This window comes from Chiloscyllium punctatum, chromosome 6, assembly GCF_047496795.1.
Source record: "Chiloscyllium punctatum isolate Juve2018m chromosome 6, sChiPun1.3, whole genome shotgun sequence".
Taxonomy (NCBI): domain Eukaryota; kingdom Metazoa; phylum Chordata; class Chondrichthyes; order Orectolobiformes; family Hemiscylliidae; genus Chiloscyllium; species Chiloscyllium punctatum.
Genome location: NC_092744.1, coordinates 34,465,851 through 34,488,243, shown reverse-complemented (window position 1 = coordinate 34,488,243; position 22,393 = coordinate 34,465,851). Strand labels below are relative to the sequence as shown.

Genomic DNA, 22,393 nt, shown 5'->3' with positions numbered 1-22,393 from the left:
AAATGCCCTTAAGGTTGGTGAGGCTATTACTATTGCAGGCAGTGCATTCCATGCCCCTACTACTCAGAGTAAAGAAACTACCTCTGACATCTGCTCGATATTGATTACCCCTCAATTTAAAGCTTGTCCCCTCGTGCTAGCTATTTCCATCCAAGGAAAAAGGCTCTCACTGTCCAATCTATCTAACCCTCTGATGATCTTATATGTCTCAATTAAGTTGCCTCTCAACCTTCTTCTCTCTAATGAAAACAGTCTCAAGTCCTTCAGTCTTTCTTCATAAGATTTTCCCTCCATACCAGGCAACATCGTAGTAAATCTCCTCTAAACCCTTTGCAAAGCTTCCACAGCCTTCTTATAATGCAGTGACCAGAGCTGTATGCGTTACTCCAAATATGGCCGCACCAGAGTTTTGTACAGCATGATCTCACAGTTCCAAAACTCAATTCCTCTACCATTAAAAGCTAACACACCATATGCCTTCTTAACAACCTTGTCAACCTGGGTGGCAACTTTCAGGGATCTATGTACCTGGACACTGAGATCCCTCTGCTCATCTATACTACCAAGAATCTTACCATTAGCCCAGTTCCTGTTACTCCTTCAAAAGTGATTCACTCACTTTTCTGCATTAAACTCCACTGCCACCTCTCAGCCCTGCAGCTTATCTATGTCTCTCTGTAACCTACAACATCCTTCATCACTGTCCACAACTCTACCAACCTTTGTGTCATCTGCAAATTTACTAACTCATCCTTCTATGCCCTCATCCAGGTCATTGATATAAATAACAAACAACAGTGGGCTCAAAACAGATCCTTGTGGTATGCCACTAGTAACTGAACTCCAGGATGAGTATTTTCCATCAACCACCACCCTTTGTCTTCTTTCAGCTAGCCAATGTCTGATCCAAACTGCTAAATCAAACTCAATTGCAAGCCTCCACATTTTGTGCAATAGCCCACCGTGGGGAACCTTATCAAATACCTTACTGAAATCCATATACAACACATCAACCACTTTACCCTCATCCACCTGTATGGTCACCTCCTTAACGAACTCAATAAGGTTTGTGAGGCATGACCTACCCTTCTCAAAACCATGTTGACTATCCCAAATCAACTGATTGCTATCAAGATGAATATAAATCCCATCTCTTATAACCCTTTCCAACACTTTACCCACAACCAAAGTAAAGGTCTATAATTTCCAGGGTTGTCTCCACTCCTCTTCTTGAACAAGGGAACATTTGCTATCCTCCACTCTTCTGGCACTATTCCTATAGACAATGACGACATAAAGATCAAAGCCAAAGGCTTGGCAATCTTCTCCCTGGCTTCTCAGAGAATCCTAGGATAAATCCCATCTGGCCCAGAAGACTTATGTATTTTTTCATTTTCCATAAATGCTATAACCTCCTCCTTATGCATCTCAATCCCATCTAGTCTAGTAGCCTGTACCTCAGTATTCTCGTCAACCTCATTGTCTTTTTCTACTGTGAATACTGACAAAAAGTATTCATTTTGCACTTCCTCTATTTCCTCTGATGCCACACACAACGTCCCACTACTATGCTTATAGCCCGAAGCCAGGTGTTTCAATATTTTATTACAAATGAACTACAACCAGTGTTGAAATCAAGAGTCATTGCACTTTCTTCAGCTTATTCTTTTGACCTCACATGTGGAATACTTTAGTTTCTTTCCACATACAAGGTAGACTTTGGAAACTCCATTAGAAGATCAATCATTTATTTCCATTTGTGTCCTTTTCTCGCTTCTTACAAATTTGGTTGTGCACACTTGGCTCCTCACTTGGAGTTTGTCAATGAATGTAATGAACATAAACTGACTATTTGGATCAAGGCTGCATTATAATCAAAGTGGGTGAATAATACAATTATTTTTAAATTGATCGTCCTTTCCCTAGCTTCATGTTGTTATCGTTGTAAATATCCTCCAGACAGTTTTCTTCCAGACTTTCATTCCTGATCCTCATCTCTCTCATCCCTTCACCATCAAGATGCTATCAACACAAAATTGAGGAACAATTTGATTTGTAACCAACGTACAATTTGTTGATTAACTACTGCAAATATTACGTTGTGGCAAATTTGACTCGAGCTGCTTTTCCTGTCACTAAGTTGGCACGCTTCGATCAACTAGAGTTGCTACTAGTGGGGCAGAACTGAAAACGACATGTTGAGGCAGTTGAACTCAAGTAGTAGAAAGACCTTTAATTACTTTGTTAACCAAGGATGCAATGCTTCACAAAGAATACAATCATAATAAATCAACATGCACTATAATTCACTTAAGATTCTGGTCTTTTTCAAAGGTAACGTCTAACTTTTAATTTCAAGAGTGGAAGTTAATTCTTTCTGAAACAAAAGCAATATTTCTTACGCTTTATAGTAACTTGGTTTTACAGAAGATGCAATTTCCGAAGTTGTTTTTTAAACCATACGTACTATTGATTACAGTCATTGATTACATGACTGTAATCAATAGTAACTAAACAAATTTGTTTCAAGAAACCATTTGTGAACTTGATGCAAGCAGAAAATGAAAGTGTAAAACGTTAAATCATCGTAGGTTGAACTTCTGGGAAGGCTGCATTTTAATGCAGACTGAATCCAAACCAGGACAAGAGAGTGTTCAGTCTTGTTATTGCCACATCTCTGAAATCAAATGCAAGCTTTGTGAACAACCTGCACAATCTGTCTGCTCAAAGTTATTGAGCAGAACTGTGGCCAATTTTGAATCTCTCCTGTGGCAGAATTTACACAGGAATGAATCAAGCTTTTTTTTGGTCATTTGTGAGGGTAAGGGGCCATTCTTACACTATGAAAAGGAATATGAGTGTATACAACTCACTTTGGAAATGAAGTGGAATTCCTGTGCTTTTCTGACGAGATAAGTGATCCAATCTTTTTACGTTGGCTAACAATGCACTTTTTACTATTAAAACAGGTGTCATGTATACATTATTACTGCAAAAGTTTTCTATAGCTCAAGCTTGGCAATATCAATGATTGATTTGGTTTTACAGGCTTACTACTTCACATACTTGAGCATAAGTGCAGAGTGTGAAGTTATCTCATCTCCAGAGAGCTTATACTTTAAAATGAGTTTAAAACAAAACATGTCATGGATCAGATAATGTCTACATTTTTTCTTAATATGAGTGACACATACCGTTACGTTCTTTTAGTCAGCATGAAGAGTTTTTCTATGTTAGCAACAGGGATAGAAGGAAAGAGGATGAGAGACAGTTGAAAGGATAGCTTTCAGTATCTGGGACAGTATAATTTCTACATAAGAATGAAAGACCATGCTAATTAAATAAATTTAAAAAAAACAAAGTATATATTGCAAGCAAAGACGGTTCAATATTTTACCATAAAATTTGTCACAGATAATGCAATCAAATTCTTCTCCAGTGGCGAGATGATAGGAAAGCAACATTCATCGATGATATAGTAAAGGTCTAAAATTTCTTCCGTTTCTATGTCTCAGTTAACATATCTTACAGTAGCATATTTTGCACAAGTTGCACTGCTGTACTGATGGCATAGCAGTCTACTTTTCAGAACATAATAAACAGTATTGAAATTGGGCCTCGAAAAGAAAATGTAATAAATTTCTAACAAAATCAAGAACAGCAAAAGTTCTGTATTACACAAAATATACTAAGCAGAAAAAAATGCAATGTGTGGGAAAATGAAAATTCTGTTTAGGGCATGCCTAACATTTTAATGACAGGAAAATAAGAATGGAGATAGAAATTATGGATATAATATAAAAATACGACTGCAATTCTCAAAATATTTATATATTCTAACTCTGAATTAATGTGTTACCTGGTCTATAATTTACTTTAATACTAAAAAAAAATCAACAAGCTTAGGTAAAATAGAATTTCAAAAACATGAAAACAGTTTCATGGTTCAAAAGGTATTCTTATAATTCAAAAGATGGCCTGCACATGCAGATTGTGCAGAACCTTTCATCAGCTAACTGCACTGCCTGAAACAGTATACCACCAAATTCTGTGCAAATAGTTGGGCTTCAGTTCTACTTTAGAAGTTGAGAGCCTTATAACCCTTTTAACACTTTCTGATCTTTACCTCTCTCAAATTACTGAGGAGTAACAAAATATGGCATACATTACATCATCAACTTTATACAAAACGTGAGTACAACAATCAATTTCATTTTGAGGAAGGGTCACCAGACCCGAAACATTAACTTTAATGTCTTTTCACAGATCCTGCCAGACTTGCTGAGCTTTTCCAGCAACTTCTGTTTTTGTATATAATTCAGAGAATCTTTTCAAAAAAAACTGTGAAGTCTCATTTGGTGAAAGGAATGGTGCCCACTTGATTTCATGCACAGAATGAAAAATGTAAGGATCTATATAAAGCCACAAACTTCACACAAGCTACTCAGTCACCTTGCTGTGTGAGTCAGACCTCCGTTTAATGGTGCTGGTGATACTGTCAATCTCTAAGTAGTACTGTGGTTCAAAGCCATTCTGTTACAGAAAGAAGCACAGGAGAAGGCTTTAGGGAAGAGAATACATAGCTTGCAAATAATTAGCGAGGGATAGCCTCGAGGAAAAACACCAACAGTATTCTCTCTTATTTTGATGATTGCTTCTTACAAAAAAAAGACTTTGTCTGAGCTTTGTAAAGGATGTGGCACAAATGCATATTAAAAGATTGTTCTGGATCTGCGTCCAGAAAAATGTATAATTGACTTAATTCCAAGATTTAAAGAAGCTGATTTTTAAAACTGCATCAAGATTACCAATAGTTAAATATCACAAGTTTTTACTGCAGCTCTGAAAAGAAATTAAATTCCTTATAAAGTTAATGCCATCAAGAAATTCAGAAATCCCACTGCATTCGACTGGAGATTTCACTGTGGTGAAGACATGTGCTCCAAATCTATTTGGGCTCCAACACAATCTGTTCCAGTACAACTACAACACTGGCATCAACTAACAACATTGAAAACTGCCCAGGTATGCCCTCTGCACAAAAAGACAAATCCAAATTGGCCAATCACTGCCCCATTCATCAACTCTTGAACACTATTAAATAGAACTTGCTCAGCAATAACCTGCTCACTTTGGGATTCAACTGGGCTACTCAGCTTCTGACCTCATCACAGTCTTAATTCAAACATGGACAAAAGAGGTGAATTCCAGAGATGAGGTGAATGTCTGCCCTCGGCAATAAGGCCATATTTAACTGAGTGTGGCATCAAAGAGCCTGAGCAAAATTGGAGCCAATGGGGATCGGGGACAATTTTCCGCTGGTTGGAGTCATACCTGATGCAAAGGAAGAAGGCTGTGGTTGCTGGAAGGCAGTCATCTTAGTTCCAGGACATCTCTACAAGAGTTCCTCAGGGTAATGTCCTAGGCTCAACCATCTTCAGCTGCTTCATCAATGGCCTTCCCTCCATTATAAGGCCAGAAGTAGGCATGTTCACAGATGATTGTACAATGTTTAGCATCATTCGCGACTTCTCAAGTACTTAACAGTCTATGTTCAAATCCTGCAAGATCTGACCAATGTCCAGATTTAAGTTGACAAGTGGCAAATAAAATTTATGCCACTAAGTGTCTGGTAACGACCATCTCCAATAAGACAGCATCTAACCATGCCCTTGGATATTCGATGGTTGAATTTCTACTCTCAACATCCTAGAGGTTACCACTGATCAGAAACTTAACTGGACAAGCCATACAAATACAATGATGACAAGATAGATTAGAGACAATGAATACTGCAATAACCAGAGCCCATCCACCATCTAAAAGATACCAGTTAGGAGAGTGATGCAATAGTCACTATTTGCCTGAATAAGTGAAACTGCAATAATACTCAAGAATCTTGACACCATCCAGGACAAAGTAGCCTTTTTGAATGGCACCACATCTACAAATGTTCAGTCACTACCCTATCATGATCTGGAGCACCAATGTTTTATCATCTACAAGATGCACTGTAGAAATTCACCATGACTTCTTAAGACAGCACTGTCCATGACTGCTGCCATCTCTAAAGATTAGGCCAGTAGATATGGGAACACGACCCCCTGTAAGTTTCACTCCAACTCATTCACTGTCCTGGCTTGGAAATATTTTACTGATCCTTCAATGTCACTTGATTAAAATCCTGCAATGTCCTCCTGAACAGCATTGGTGCACCTACACGAAACACAGTGATTCAAGACAGCGACTGATCACCCACCTTCTCAAGGGGAGCTAAAACAAAGCAATACTCAATATTTATGAGCTGGTCCCTTAAGGCCATCGAAACTTAGAACCTGAAATAAACCTATTCATACATGTGTAAGATTTGCAAGAGAAAAATAAATGCTGTGAGATCTGTGATTTTGTTTTAGAATGGGAAGAAAGTTATGATTATGGAATAATTCATAAATAGCATTCCTGTAAATGAAAAACTTATTCAGAGTGTCAAGGATCAAAAATCGCAGAAGGAGCAGTTCTGCAGATACTTATGATATCTCACACAGGTGGGGAGATGGTAATTTGGGAAGCTACAAAGAAATCAGAAGCATAGAAAATCTGCAGATGGTAGGGGTACTACTTTGAGGGAACAAACACAGGAAGCTAATATAATAAAGGAGAAAGGTTAATATGAAGAAGTCAGGTAAAGAAAATAATCTGCTTTCATTAGACACACCAAAGTGATGGAAGTTAAATATGAGACTGAGTGCAGGAGGGGGAATGTAAAAGAATCCTCAAGAAAAGAGAGTATCAGGAAATGTAGCAGTAACACAAAGGGAATATATTCCCTCACAATTTACTAAGAAGGGAGAGACGACTGTCATGAAAATTCTTAAAACTACCAACAAAAACAATCAATCCACTGATTCTTAAAAAGATTTAAAACAAGAGGTATTTCCTCATGCATCAAATCAAGGAAGTAAATCAACAAAGATGCTGAGAGGCACAGGAGCCAGTCGATGAAACATATATGTCATCCAGAGGTGCTCATGAAGGAAAAAATATTGGTTGGAGGTTTACACGGAAGATACAAACTGGATCCGTTATACAGAGTTGGATTAAAGAGTGAGTAAATTCAGAAGTTTTAATTGGAGCAGTGAAATAAATCCACTTCAAATGAATTGATTTTACCTTGGGAAATGACTTGGCTGTTTCAAAATTACTGGCCTCACTAATGGTGGTGAAACAATCTTTGGAGGTTAAAAAAAAAGATGCCACAGGAGGAATATTCTTGCGTGTTTCCTAACCATATTGTATTTAGATCGCTGGCATTTAAAATTAGACAGGAAGAGGAGTCTATGAAACAGGGAGATGACTTGGAAATTCAGTTATTCAGTACGGTTTTTAAAATTTTAAACAAAAACGAAGAATGAGACTTATAATTTAAGCATACCTTCTTTAATAGTACAAAAACAGATCCTGAATCAAACAGATTATATCAAACAACCTGTTCAGAAAACGAAACATACTCAACACCTAAATTTTATGACTTATTATTGAGAATAGTAAGACAATACTATTGAGATAATTGAGGCCATCTCAAATATTAGAAGACGACTGGGTCAATCTACTGAAATTTTACAAGCAGGGAAAAAAAACGGTCAAAATATTAGAAAATTCTATTGCTGGAGAGTTAAGGTTGCACCAGGCAATCTTGGATGGGATAGAAACCCTACCTAAAACCAAGAACGCAAAACCATCTTTTAACAATTATGGACGTTTCAACAAGGTTTCCTGAATGAGCAAATCAAGGAAAAAGTACAACTAAAATGGTAGTGGTTACATTGTTTCAATTTTTTAACAAGATATGAATTACTCAATAAAATAAAATTCAAATCTTAATTTAACTATGTCACAAGTATTCAAAGAGATGATGATTAGTTTGAGATAAAATAATTTATATCTTACCCCCAAAATCAACTACCATCTCAAGGCTCATTGTACAGATAGTATCAAACAAAGACGACTACAATTAGAGCATATTATCAAGAATGTCTCAAGCATTGGAATAAAGGAACTCTCTTGTTACGCTTTGCCAAAACAGATATTGAGCTTGACCATAGGATTCAGTCCTTTTGCAATGATACACGGACATGAAGGGAGAGGGCCACTTAAAAAGGTTCAAGAAAAAATGAGTATCAAACCACAAGAAACAACCTTCCATTCTAATTTGAGTTTCAGAAAGAAAATAACCCAACACACGTGAATTGGGCAAAAAGTATTTTAGCAGTGCTCAACTGTTAATGAAAACTACAGCCATTTAAATTTTTAGAGTGGAGATGGAGACAAGGTGTTTGTGCTGTTACCTATCTCTCGGGAACTATCAACATCAATACTGCCCGAAACTTTTCAAATCAAGAACAAACTGAATGGTATAAAATATGCTGGTGCTACAGACAGAAGGAAAAATCAGTTAGTGCATTGAAGAGGTATTTAAGAGATATTATGATATGGAGGATAGTCAGGAGAAAAAATGCTTTTATGCAGTAGAAAACAAGTAAAACAAAAACATCAGAACAATTAGAGGAGGAATCTGAAATTGAAGACTCAAAGGTTGACACTCCAGCAATCAGATTGGGTAATACAGATCTTCTGGACAGCTATAAAAGGAAGTCACAAAGGTTATTACAAACTCAAATTGATTTGTGTTAACAGGACAGGGAAACATTTTTTGATTACTTAAAATGTTAATACAGGGGCTGCATTACCTATAAAACACATCCTTTACAGATTCAATCCAGAGAAAGCAGCTCAAGTGAGGGAAGAATTTAAGTTCAAAATGGACGATGACATTATCAAATTGAGGGCCAACGTAACGGCACTATATTGTGCTGTCATTTCTCAGATTCTGCCTTTAGGGGTCTTGTGAAAAACAAAGACTTAGCTTTAACTTTGGCTGCTGAAAATATTGTTACATTTAAACAGATAGCAAAATAAAAGAATGCAAATAAGCACAAGGTATCTCAGTGAAAGTAATAAGCCAACTAAGAATTAAAGCTGTTGCACCTTCAAATAAAAACAAATATACTTTTTGAAATAAAAAGTAGTAAAAAAAATTAACGGAATCCCGAATTAGAAAATATGTAATAATGTTTAATAAACTGAAAAATAATTTAGATTAAATCAATAAAATTTACAAAATTGGTATGACTTAGTTAAACATGAGAAAAATTTGAAGGTTTAAAGTTGGTGTCAAAAATCCAGCTTAAAAATTATGAACAATGATTTAGAATAGAAATGGAAATGTTTTAGAGCAGTGGCTTTGCAGGAAGAATTAGCAGATTTCAACTCACTTCCTTGTACAATTGTTACTTCAAATAACTTGAGAACAAAACATTCTGATGCTTAGGTAATCTAAAAGCTTTGAGATGTATATATTATAATAACATTATATACATCTATTTTGCAGCATGTGAACATGCATTCTGTATGCTCCACCGCAGCAATGAGTCATCCATCGGTTAATACTGTAGATAGAATGTTCAGCAGGTGTGGAGTACATGCAACACAACATAATCCCATGCCTCATGGTCCAGGCAAGATTGTCATCAACTAGTTTCAAGTCAAATCATCTAACTGTCAATAAATCACTATTAGGCAAAACTGATGTGAATAGCACAAACCACTGCAGATTCCAATTTCAAGTTGAATAAGAGTCACCTGGAAAGCTTTTGAGTTTGCAAAGTTTGCACGCCCCATCTTCTTTCCAGCTTTGTATTCATTTCAGCATTTGCATAACTTGATTATTTGAAGATGACTTGCACGTGAAAGTTTTAATCCTTTTCAAGGCCTCACCTTAAATCACCAATTTTTTCACTCACAAGTGAGAACAAAAAAAACTTCCCCATTTCCACAAACCAGTGAAAAGCCCCTCGCAAATGTACGAGACCCTACACTGCATAAGTATCTGGAAGGGGACAGAATTGGAGATTACTGGAATAGTTTTCGTGGTTATATCATGTCAGTCAATGCATTATGAGGATTACTCTGCTAACGGGGAAGGAACTTGTTATCTGTGCAGGGCAGATGGAGAAAGGAGATTTGAAGTTCGCTCAATATCATGCTGAATTATGATTTGGGAATTAGAATCATAGAGATGCCCATAACCCTCTAAACCCTTCCTATTCATACACCTATCCAGAAATCTTTTAAAATGTTCTAATTGTACCAGCTTGCATCACTTCCTCTGGCTGCTCAATCCATACACGCACCATCCTCTGCATGAAAAAGTTGCCTGTTCCGTCCCTACTAAGTATTTTCCCTCTCACCTTAAACCTATGTCCTCTAGTTTTGGACTCCGCCATCCTGGGGAAAACACCTTGTCTATTTACATGCATCTCATGATTTCATAAAACTCTATAAAGTCATTCCTTCTCTTCGATGCTGGCATTTGTCAGGACTTCAATGGCAGGGTATGAAGTTAGTATGGGTGAATAGTATATAGACTAGAGCAGAGACCAAAGTCTTTTCTTGTTCCCCACTTTACGTTCTCATTGCCATTTAATTTTGTGCACCCGTAATAGAGGTCATTAGTGCAAGGTTGACATAACAATACAAACACTCCTTTTGTTTTGGTACTTCTGAATGCATTATGTAAGTGTGGTGGCAACAAATCAGATGTTCGACAAAGTATTTTCCCCAGGTGAACTTGTAATGTGCTTTTGGTTGATATATTCAAACACACTGTTCACCAAACAGTCCAGGATGTGAGGCATTAAAGGTTTCAGTTGGGTTCTAAACCATAAAGCCTCAACTGAGCCAAAGTAAAATGAATGCTGTGCAGAAATCGTTAAGAAAAGGTTCAAATTAGGCTTTTACCAATATCATGCTGTTACCATATCTAAGTGAAAAATAAAATAATGCAATCATTTAACTATCTTGCTGAAGGAAGTGGAGGTTAAAACAGTGAACTTAAAGTCTTTGATGTAATTATGGTTTTAATATGTTATTGAGCATCTTTAGTGGCAATTACCAAAAAAAAATCAACCAAGAGAAATTGTACAAATTAGGAAGGAAATAATGAATATCCAACACCAGCATTAAATGTTTCTCAATAAGCGGTTATATTAGATGTAAATGAAAGATCCAGCTGTTCTGCCTGCAATGTGCTATACAACCAGTACAAATTATTCCACTTCCTAAATCAGCTATTCTCCAATAGAAACTACCAATCTGTGGACTTCTTTTTCTGTGGACCTACACCCATTATAAAATTAATGAAGTTGGCAAGTTTTATTTCATATCGCCACATAATAAGCAGCGTGTGAGATGATGCTCATTTAATTAGTTTAGGCTGGATTCAATAATCAAGTTCAAGAAATGAAAATAAAAGGTGGATGATGACTCAACTTGCCATTCATCATGCGCTATGTATTGTCAATTGTTCAGTGTTTAAAAAGTAATTATAATCAAAGAACAGCACCATTATATCTCTTGCATTCATGAACACAAAATGTACATCGTATTGATCAGTAACTATTTTTACGAACAGTCCAGATGCAAGATTACTCAGTTTTTCTTTTCTTCGTCTGCAACCTTGAAGTTATTGTCACAAGATGTCATTTAGGAAAGACACCAGTTGTAGAATTTTTTTGTTTCTGTAAGTGCCACTGGATCTTCTCCAGTGATAGAGTACAAGGGATTATTCCATTTTTATGTGGGTTGTGCTATTCAGTAAATCTTAAACTAATGATTGGTAATTTGATAGATTAGACATCATGCCATTTCTATGATCTAATAGGTCAATCCATGCAGTCACACTCTTACCACTAATAAGGCGCTATCATCTGTATGCTGGGATCGTCTGATAGGGAAATATTTGGGGAGCTGAGGGAGGGGAATGAGGAAAGAGATGAATAAAATACAACAAACATTCCTAACAGAAGCAAACTAATGATCATAACAGTTACACCAAGCCAAAATAACACAAGTTCTGTATGGAGGCAAACAATTAACATATAATGAATAATTCAGGACTTCAATCAAATGCAAGAAATTAGACTACACATCATGTTATATATTTTACATTTGCATGATTTGGTTCACTATGATTTAGACAAAACTCTAACTCGCACTTGTCAGTTCTTGTAACCATTTTCAAGATCTAGATAAACCGCACATTTAGCTAAATTGCATTTGCAGAGTAAATACACATAACCGAATTAGGAAATCTGAGACAAACTGTTTACAGAATTTTTGAAGATTTAGTAATGATGATTATCCATGGCTGAGTTGAAAGTACAGGAATGGAAATTGAACAACATATTAGCTCTGGTTGGAGTAAGTGGAACAAGTAGTATATTACAAGAAATAAAATCTACCGCTGAAAGCAAAATGAAGAACCTAAAAGGAAGTTTTTAGATCAGCCTCATTATATAGAACAAAATCGAAAACAACTGGGTAATCATGAGATGAGATGTGAAGTGCAGAAAGAACATTATTATAAGCAAGGTCAGTGAGATTGTGCAAGCATCAAACTAAGCAGTCAAGAAGAGAATGGAATAGCATGATCACCTGTTGCAGAGAGAAAAGACATGTTGAGGTGAGTGGTGGAAATGAGTCTGCCAGAGAGGAAGCAGTGAAGAGCCTAAGGCCACATGGAATGACGTGGCCATAAGAGACTGAACATAGTGGGATTAACTGATGAATAGGTGACGATAGAGTAAAATGGAATTACAGAACGATAGAATGCCTACAATACATGAAGAGACCATTTGGCCAATTGAGTCTGCATTGACCCTGTAAACAGCATCCCACCCTATCCACTTAACCCCACCTTTACCACAGTTAACCTCTTAACCTGCACAAAGAAGCTGGAGAAAAGATGATGACAAGGATGTTCCAATTGTCATGGTGAATTATTTTGAAAATACTATTGAACAGCATTAATATTTTTATCTTTCAACTTAAAAATACACCAAACCCAAACTGTTTGGCCATCAAATGAAAACATTTAGCTAATGAAACAATGCACAGGAACTACAACTTACTCTTGCAATTTTGATTTTAATCGAATTGCAGCGCGAGCAGTCAAGCACAGCTCAAGCTCGTAATCGTAACAAGGGAGAGGGAAAAACTGGAAAACAGATGCATACAAATGGTTCCTGAAATGAAGAATTTCACTTACACAGAAATACTGGAAAAGCTCAGACTTTTCTCCATGGAGAAGAAAAGGTTGCAATGAGATTTGATTGACAGACTCAAAATTGTAAGGGGTCTGGAAAGAGCGCATAGGAAGAACTGTTCCCACTGGTGTAATAATCAGGAACCACTGGGCACAGACTTGAGGTAATGGGGAAGAGAGGCAATGAAGACATAGAAAAACTTTTCCACAATGTGTTTAGGATCTGGAGTGTAGTACCTGAAGAGTGTGGTAGATGTAGAATCAACTGAGGTGTTCCAAATTTGTTGGAACATTATCCCATTAAAAAAATATATTCCTGAGCTGCAGGGAAGGCAGTAGAGGAGTGGCACATAGCCAGAATAAGCATGACTTCCAGGCCAGCACAAAAAGGCAGGTCAAATGTGCAAATGTCCTTCTGTGTTTAAACCATTTGGCGAACATCACATGTTAGCACATCCTATATCAACATTAACCTATTTAAATGAAATTATTAATTATACTATTCTCCTCAACTTTATTGTCAATAAAAATTGTTGACACAAAGTATTTCTAAAACACATTAGAAAATTATCATTGACTCCAGAAAGTGAGATAGCAACAACTTATGTTGCTCCCTCAATAGCAAGACAGAAAATCAAAATTAATTAGAAACTTGATATTTCAAAATGGAAATGTCGGTACAGTATTATAGAATACCTACATATAAATTTCCTTTGGGAAACGATGAATACTACAATAACCTCCAACTTAATTAATCAAGTAATTAGTTAAGTTACTTAATTAGTCTAAATGAAGTACAGCGTGATAAGTATAAAGATTGACTCAGACACAACCATCACGTATTCTGATATGTGATCCTTTTGCTTAACAAAGATTTAAGATGATACTGTCCCTTAAAGTGAAAGCTTAGGTAGCACTAAAATGACTGAACCTTAAAACAACAGATCCCTCCCCACTCACTCTATTCTCTAACATCCACCTAAATCTGCAGAGCACTTACATCGCTGTGATCGTTGTCAGACAGACTTTGTTTCTGAGGACTTTGACCACTCTTTTGCTGCAGGGAGATAAAGCACAAACACTAGCAATTTAATTACCATTTCTATAAGTTATATTGAAGTGGCAGCTCCCTAAATTGGATTTTGATTAATTAATGGCTATTCCTACATCTTTCAACTCAAATTATATACTTCCCATTCTAGGCATAACATGAAATTTTGCCAAGCAGCGTTGTTTCCATCTTTTATTCACATGTTGAATGCAAATGATCCATGATAATTAAAATGGAATATATTTGAATTTTTAAATGAACATTTTTGTGTTACTACATATGTATGAAAATTTTATTTGGGTTTTATTATGTTGAAAATATCTTGTTAGGGACTTCATTCATTATCACTCATAGTTGTTTACAACAATGTGACTTGTGAAACAAATTCATCTGATAGAAAGCCTCGACACGAGGTAGTCAAACTTGCCCAATTGTTCAGGTGGTAACTCAACATGTAATGGAGCCAAACAGACTACATCGACCTCAAAATTAGATGCCTGATTTAGACCAGAGGCAAAAGTAATGAGTTAGATTTCACATTCCTGGACTGGGATGCAGCAAACATCTTCTATCTCTAATTAGCAACCACCTATAAAGACATTGGATCAAGGAAAAGATTGATTTTTATACTGCCGCCATGTACAAATTGTTGCTAAAGTCCTCTGTACAGATTAATATGCAAAAGTCAGCCATTTTCATTTGACTCGAGAATGCTATCTTTTGAAAAAAAGATCAACAGGACAAGGAAACACAAATTTTCTACAAACTACTGACCTTATTTTTACTATTAACTTCATTTTAAGTTAATTACCTTAACTTAAATGAAGAATTACCTTTTAAAGAGCAGCAGGTGAGGTACACTGACAGTTCAGAACAGGTCAAGGTTTAAACGTGAGGTCAGTTTTTAAAGACAATGGGAGAAAAATACATGTTGACATAGACACCATCATCCCTCCTTGAAATGACTGGGTTCAGGGAACTAAGAAAAGTATCATATCATAAAGAACAATACAACTTTAATTCATTTGACTTCAGCTGGACTATTTGGGGATATTGAGCATAGGCAGTGAACCCATAAATCTCTCGAGTGCTGCAGAACAGCTTCAGTCGAAATCCAGAACAGATGTTTAAACGATCCTTGAGAAATTAAAACAGGTTGGCAATTCATCTTACTGAACCTGGTCTGCCATTTCTTTAGTTACTTAGGTCAGTAAAATCGTTGCGAACAAGATGGAAAACAAAACTGCAGATCATTTCATCAGTACAATTACAAACCTACTTCATTTTGGAAGATTCTTGGGAAATGAGCAAGGTATTGCATTTAAATCTTTGAAATATTATTGCTTACTCTCACAAAGTCAAGAACGGCCTCTTTCTGAATTTGTTTAGTTCGGATTCTTTCTTCTTCATATTGCTGAGCTGCAAGCTGTGCTTCTCTTCTGGTCCGTTCTACGAGTAGTTGCTCACGTCTTCTCTGTAACTCAGATTCTGAGCAGCCCACATTTGAAACCTGGTAAACAGAGTATCCAAATTCATTCTCCTGCTCCTAAACCATGAATTTTATTTTGTAATATTGACTGTAATAATCATTTGACAACATTAAATTTCAGTTGATATAATCCACAACTATCTTAAGGACAATTATTTTGTTAATCTGCAAAAAGAAAAGATGAATAAGAATTTCTGAGCTTCGAGAGATTTAAACGGTTGAAGATCCATACTACACAGTTCTAGTTTCATGATTGTTGTAAGGATTGGTTCTTCCTCATTGGCTCCCTGGATTGAAATGCTGATAAATAAACTTGCTCAGATGGATGACATTCACACTCTAACCAGTTGGGACAAGTTAAACAAGTAATACAACTAGAATTCTATTTTAAGTGAATCAATTCACTCGACTTTTGCATATTAAGCTGCTAACCCAATTTTTACTATTCTGCATAATTTATGAACAGAAGAGAAAAAAAGCAATACGCTTTGGGCAGACTGCTATAAAATGTATTCATTTCTTTATATTTAAAATTGACTAAACTGGCGTACAATCCCCAGGACTTGATCAGGTGTACCCTAGAGTTCTGTGGGAAGCTCGGGAAATGATTGCTGGGCCCCTTGCTGAGATATTTGTATCATCAATAGTCACAGGTGAGGTGCCGGAAGACTGGAGGTTGGCTAACGTGGTGCCACTGTTTAAGAAAGGTGTTTAGGAAAAGCCAGGGAATTATCAACTGGTGAGCCTGACGTCGTTGGTGGGCAAGCTGTTGGAGTGACTCTGGGACAGGATTTATACATACTTAAAAAGGCAAGAACTGATTACGAATAGTCAACATGGCTTTGTGCCTGGGAAATTATGTCTCTCAAACTTGATTAAGTTTTTTTTTAAAAAGTTACAAAAAGGATTGAGGAGGGCAAAACAGTAGACATGATCCATTTGCAATTCAGCAAGGCGCTCAACAAGATTTCCCATGGGAGACTGGTTAGCAAAGTCAGATCTCATGGAATACAGGGAAAACTAACCAGTTAGATACAGAACTAATTGAAGACAGAGGGTGGTGGTGGAGGGTTGCTTTTCAGACTGGAGGGCTGTGACCAGTGGAGTGCCACAAAGGTCGGTGCTGAGTCCACTATTTTTTGTCATGTACATAAATGATTTGGACGTGAACATAGGAGATATAGTTAGTAAGTTTGCAAATGACACTAAAATTGCAAGCATGGAAGATAGCGAAGACGTTTACTCAGATTACAACGGGATCTTGATCAGATGAGCCAATGAGCTGAGGAGTGGCAGATGCAGTTTAATTTTGATAAATGCAAGGTAACTGCATTTGGAAAAGCAAATGAGAACAGGACCTATAAACTTAAATGGGACGGTCCGAGGGAGTGTTGCTGAACAAAGAGACTTTGGAGTGCAGGCTCATAGCTTCTTGAAAGTGGAGTTGCAGGTCGATACGATAGTGAAGGCGGCGTTTGGTATGCTTTCCTTTATTGGTCAGAGTTTTGAGTGCAGGAGTTGGGAGGTCATGTTGTGGTTGTACAGGACATTGGTTAGGCCACTGTTGGAATATTGCACGCAATTCTGGTCTCCCTCCTATCGGAAAGATGTTGTGAAACTTGAAAGGGTTCAGAAAAGACTTACAAGGATGTTGCCAGGGTTGGAGGATTTGAGCTGTAGGGAGAGGTTGAATAGGCTGGGGCTGTTTTCCCCGGAGCGTCAGAAGCTGAGGGGTGACCTTATAGAGGTTTATAAAATCATGATGGGCATGGACAGGATAAATAGGCAAAGTTTTTTCCCTGGGGTCGGGGAGTCTAGAACTAGAGGGCATAGGTTTAGGGTGAGAGGGGAAAGGTATAAAAGAGACCTAAGGGGCAACATTTTCATGCAGTGGGTGGTACGTGTATGGAATGAACTGCTGGAGGAAGTGGTGGAGGCTGGAACAATTGCAACATTTAAAAGGCATTTGGATGGGTATATGAATAGGAAGGGTTTGGAGGGATATGGGCCGGGTACTGGCAGTGGGACTAGATTGGGTTGGGATATCTGGTCGGCATGGACGGGTTGGACCGAAGGGTCTGTTTCCATGCTGTACATCTCTATGACTTTATAATTCTTGAACTTAACTCTTGACGTTTTAATTTTGCCTCATCATAACTGTAAGCCATTGCTTGTGGTTACCTCCAGGCCAATTTTAACATTTTAAATGCATTTTCCATAAACTTTGATAACACTGAATATGTTTTAAAGACACTGAATATGATCAATAGTATGATAATTACCACACTTTGGCCACAAGATGGAGTTGGAGAGCTCAAGCCAGCTTCTGAAAATACACTGGAAAAGAAATTCTATCATAAGCTTAATGTTAGTAAAAATTAAATACTAGACATGCAGGTAATAAGGTTAGAATCCTCAAACATAACGGTAAATCTTGCTTTTTATCAAATGATGAACCCAGCAAAATACGTGACCATTTTATCAATACTGACATTTAAAAACACATTAACCTCCACACACCACTCCAGTGACAGTGAAGGAACAGCAATACAGTTCCAAGTCAGGATGGTTAATGGCTTGGAGGACAACTTGCAGGTGCTCCCATATATCTGTTGCCTTGTCCTTCTAGATGGGAATGGTCATGTGTTTGGAATATGCGATCTAACGATCCTTGGTGAATTTCCACAGTGCATCTCGCAGACAGTATACACTGCTGCTACTGAGTGCTGGTGGTAGTAGTGGTGGTGGTTGTGGGGTGGGGTTTGCTTTATGACGTGGTGCCGATCAAGCAGGCTGCTTTGTCCTGAATGGTGTAGTGTCATACAGCACAGAAACAGATCCTTTGGTCCCATTCGTCCATGCCAACCAAACAAAACTAGTCCCATTTGCTTGTGTTTGACCCACATCCCTCTAAACTTTTCCAACTCATGTACCTGTCCAAATGTGTTTTCAATTTCTACCCTCTAACCTGCTTTTGTAGCCACAGTATTTATAATGCAGGTTCAGTTCAGTTTCTCATCAATATTTGCCCACAGGATGATGATAGTGGGGAATTCAGTGACATAAAGCCATTAAATGTCAATGATGTATGGTTAGATTCTTATTTGTCAGAGTTGATCATTGTTTGGGAACCATATGGTGCAAAAGTTCTTTGTCACTCATCAGGCTAGGCTTCAATGATATCCAGGAATAGTTAAGCTTCTTGAGTGTTGCTGGAGCTGCACCCATTCAGACATGTGGGGGCTATTCCATCACACTCCTGACTTTGGGTGGTGGACATGCTGTGGAGGTACTGGAGTTGGAAAATTTAGAGGGATATGGGTCAAACACAAACAAATGGGACTAGTTTTGTTTGGTTGGCATGGACGAATGGGACCAAAGGATCTTTTTCTGTGCTGTATAACTCTGACACCATTCAGGACAAAGCAGCCTGCTTGATTAGCACCACATCATAAAGCAACCAACTCACCCTTCCCTCCCAGCACTTTCCCCAGCCACTGCAGGAATTGCAAAACCTGTGCCCACACCTCCCTGCTCACTTCCGTCCAAGGCCACAAAGGAGCCTTCCACATCTATCAAAGTTTCACTTGCACTTCCACACGTCATTTACTGTATCCATTACTCCTGCAGCCTTGATATCAAGGGCTGTCACTCTCACCTCATCTCTGGAATTCAGCTGTTCTTTCTACATTTGAAGCATGGCTGTAATAAGGTTAAGGAGCTGCGTATCAGAATCCAAACTGGGCATCACTAAGCAGGTTATTGCTGAACAGTGCTGTTTGATGGCACTGTTGATATCATCACTTTACTGATGATTGAGAGTAGACTGGTGGGACTGTAATTGGCAGTGTTGGATTTGTCATACTTTTTATGTACAGGACATACCTGGGAAATTATCCACATTATCAGTGTGTTGTAAACGCACTGGAAGAACTTGGCTATGGGAGCAACAAGCTATGGAGCACAAGTCATTTGGAATACTGCAGGCAATTCTGGTCTCCCTACTATAAGAAGGATGCTGTAAAACTTGAAAGAGATCAGAAAAGATTTCCAAGGATGTTGCCAGAGTTGGAAGTTTGAGCGATAAGGAGAGACTGAATAGACTGGGGCTATTTTCCCTGGAGTGTCAGAGGCCAAGGGGTAATCTTACTGAGGTTTATAACATCGTGAGAGGCATGGATAAGATAAATTGATTAGGTCTTTCCCTTGGGATGGGGGAGTCCAAAAGGGGAGTCAGAGGTTTTAGCTGAGAGGAAAGATTTAAAAAGGACCTAAAGGGCAAATTTTCAACACATGTCTGGAATGAGCTGTCAGAGGAAGTGGTGAAGGCTGGTACAGTTACAACGTTTAAAAGGCATCTGGATGGATATATGAATAGGAAGGGTTTAGAGGGATATGGAGCAAATGCTGCCAAATGTGACTGCACTTATTTGGGATAGCTGGTCAGCATAAACGAGTTGGATCAAAAAGGCTGTTTCCCTGCTGTGTATATAGCTTTATGACTCTGCTATGGCTAGAATATTGTCAGGACCCATAGTCAATGCTTTCTCAAGCGTCTCCAACCGATTCTTGATGTCACGTGGAATGACTTAAATTGGCTGAAGATTGGTATGAGAGAGACTGGGGATCACTGGAAGGAGGCCAAGATGGATTATCCAATTGGCGCTTCTAGCTCAAGATTTTTGAGAATACTTCAGCCTTAACTTTTGCACTAATGTTTTGGGATCTCTCATCATTGAGAATGGGGATACTTGTGCAGCTTCCTCCTTCAGTGAGCTGCTTAATTATCCCCCTTTCTTCGTGACTGGATGTGGCAGGACCACAGAGCTTAGATCAGATCTGTTGGTTGTGGGATTGCTTGGCTCTGTCTATTACTTCTAGGAGAAAGTGAGGACTGCAGATCAGGGCTGAAATTGTGTTGCTGGAAAGGCGCAGATCAGGCAGCATCCAAGGAGCAGGAGAATCGATGTTTCGGGCATGAACCCTTCTTTGGGCTCATGCCCGAAACATCGATTCTCCTGCTCCTTGGATGCTGCCTGACCTGCTGCACTTTTCCAGCAACACATTTTCAGCTCTGTCTGTTATTTGCTGCTTATGCTGATGGGCATTCACGTAGTTCTGTTTGTTAGCTTCACCAGGTTGATATTTCATTTTTAGGTACGTCTGGTGCTGTTCCTGGTATGCCTTCCTGCACTCTCTAATGAATCAGGGTTGATTTCCTTGCCTTGATGGTAATGGTAATACCAAACAGTTGAAGCATCATGTAGGAGGTAAAACTAAGCAATCAATAACCAGTGGATGAGATCTAAACTCTGCAATTGTGTCAAATAAAGTGTGAATTGCCTTGGGCAACTAACCAACTACAGGGAACCCTAGTATAAAATTAGTGCAAAAGTCAAGGATGAAATACATGCCTACGTCTTCAGCCAGAGGTGTTGAATGCACAATCTATCTCAGCTTTGTTCTGAGGTCCCAAGCATTCCAGATTCTAGATTTCAGCCAATTAGATTCACTCCAGGTATTATCAAGAAATGGCTCAATATTCTGGTTACTGCAAAGACTATGGAACATTGTCAAAGCCCAACTATAGTGAAGATTTGTTCCCCAAAACTAGCCTTATCGTGGCCAAGCTGTTCCAATACAGTTACAACAATGGAACCTACTAGGCAATGTCAAAAATTGCCTAGGTATGTCATTTTCACAGAAAGCAGGGCAAATAAAACTTGTTCAATTACTGCCTATCAGTTGAGTGTTAATCACCAGTGAAGTGATGGAAGGGGTCATCGACAGTGTGACCAAGCAGCAATTATAATGAAGTGTTCACAGACAGTTTGGGTTCTGCAGAGCCACTCACGACTGACCTCATTACAACCATGGACAAACAAGAGAAGGTAAGCGTAAGAGACATATTGGCAGAATGTGACAGTGTAGTGTAGCAACAAGCCTTTGAAAAATGGGAGGCAATGGGAATCAAGAGAAAAACTCCCCGTTAGTCATACCTGTGTAAAGGAAAATGGTTGTGGTTGTTGGAGTTCATTCATCTCAGTCTCAGGACATGACTGCAAGAACTCCTTAGGGTAGGCCCAAAATAAAGCTGCGTTTCAATGACTTCCCCTCTATCATAACGTCAGAGTAGGGATCTATCGTAATGTCAGAGTGGGAAATGTTGCAGTGCTACAATGGTTAACACCATTAACAACTCCTCAGATACTGAAGCTATCCATATACAGCATGATAAGAACAACATCCAGGCTTGGACTGACAAATGGCAAGTAACAATTGCTCCAAGATGACGGGACATAAATACTAGCCTAGATGGAGAAACCTAGATTTCATGTACAAATTTTTTCAAAAAATTGACAGGCTGTTAATTTCACACACTCTGACCTTTGCCGTAAGTGTATTATGTGGAACTTTCCCAAAGGCTTTCTGAAACATGTATACCAACCCCACCATTCTACCCTTTCCGTTACTTTGAATTATTGGTTGAGTAAAGGTGGATTTTCTTTTTCAAAATCCATTTTTTAAATTATAGTATTTGTCTCTAGAATTTTGTTATCTCTCTTTGAACAAAAACATCTTATATTCTTCTTGCTGTTGATGCCCAGCTAAATAGCCTATAGCTACAGGCATTAATTCCATTGTTTTTGGTTCATTTTTTTCGTAAAGAATGTACACAAGAAATTATATT

At 38.0% G+C, this 22,393-nt stretch overlaps 1 protein-coding gene across 8 annotated transcripts in view; it reads right to left on the bottom strand.

The window, feature by feature from the left end:
* lrch3 (leucine-rich repeats and calponin homology (CH) domain containing 3) overlaps nt 1-22,393 on the bottom strand; it is a 204,011-nt gene that overhangs the window by 29,107 nt on the left and 152,511 nt on the right. For 2 of the 8 annotated variants that reach the window (XM_072572386.1, XM_072572390.1), the window contains exons 11-15: nt 17,985-18,039; nt 15,562-15,723; nt 14,163-14,219; nt 11,806-11,865; nt 4,453-4,533 (exon numbers count right to left, since the gene is read on the bottom strand). In XM_072572386.1, coding sequence (XP_072428487.1) covers nt 4,453-4,533; nt 11,806-11,865; nt 14,163-14,219; nt 15,562-15,723; nt 17,985-18,039 — 415 coding nt within the window. The remainder of the gene's footprint in view (nt 1-4,452; nt 4,534-11,805; nt 11,866-14,162; nt 14,220-15,561; nt 15,724-17,984; nt 18,040-22,393) is intronic. The other 6 variants (XM_072572389.1, XM_072572393.1, XM_072572387.1 and 3 more) reach the window with 5 other exon arrangements.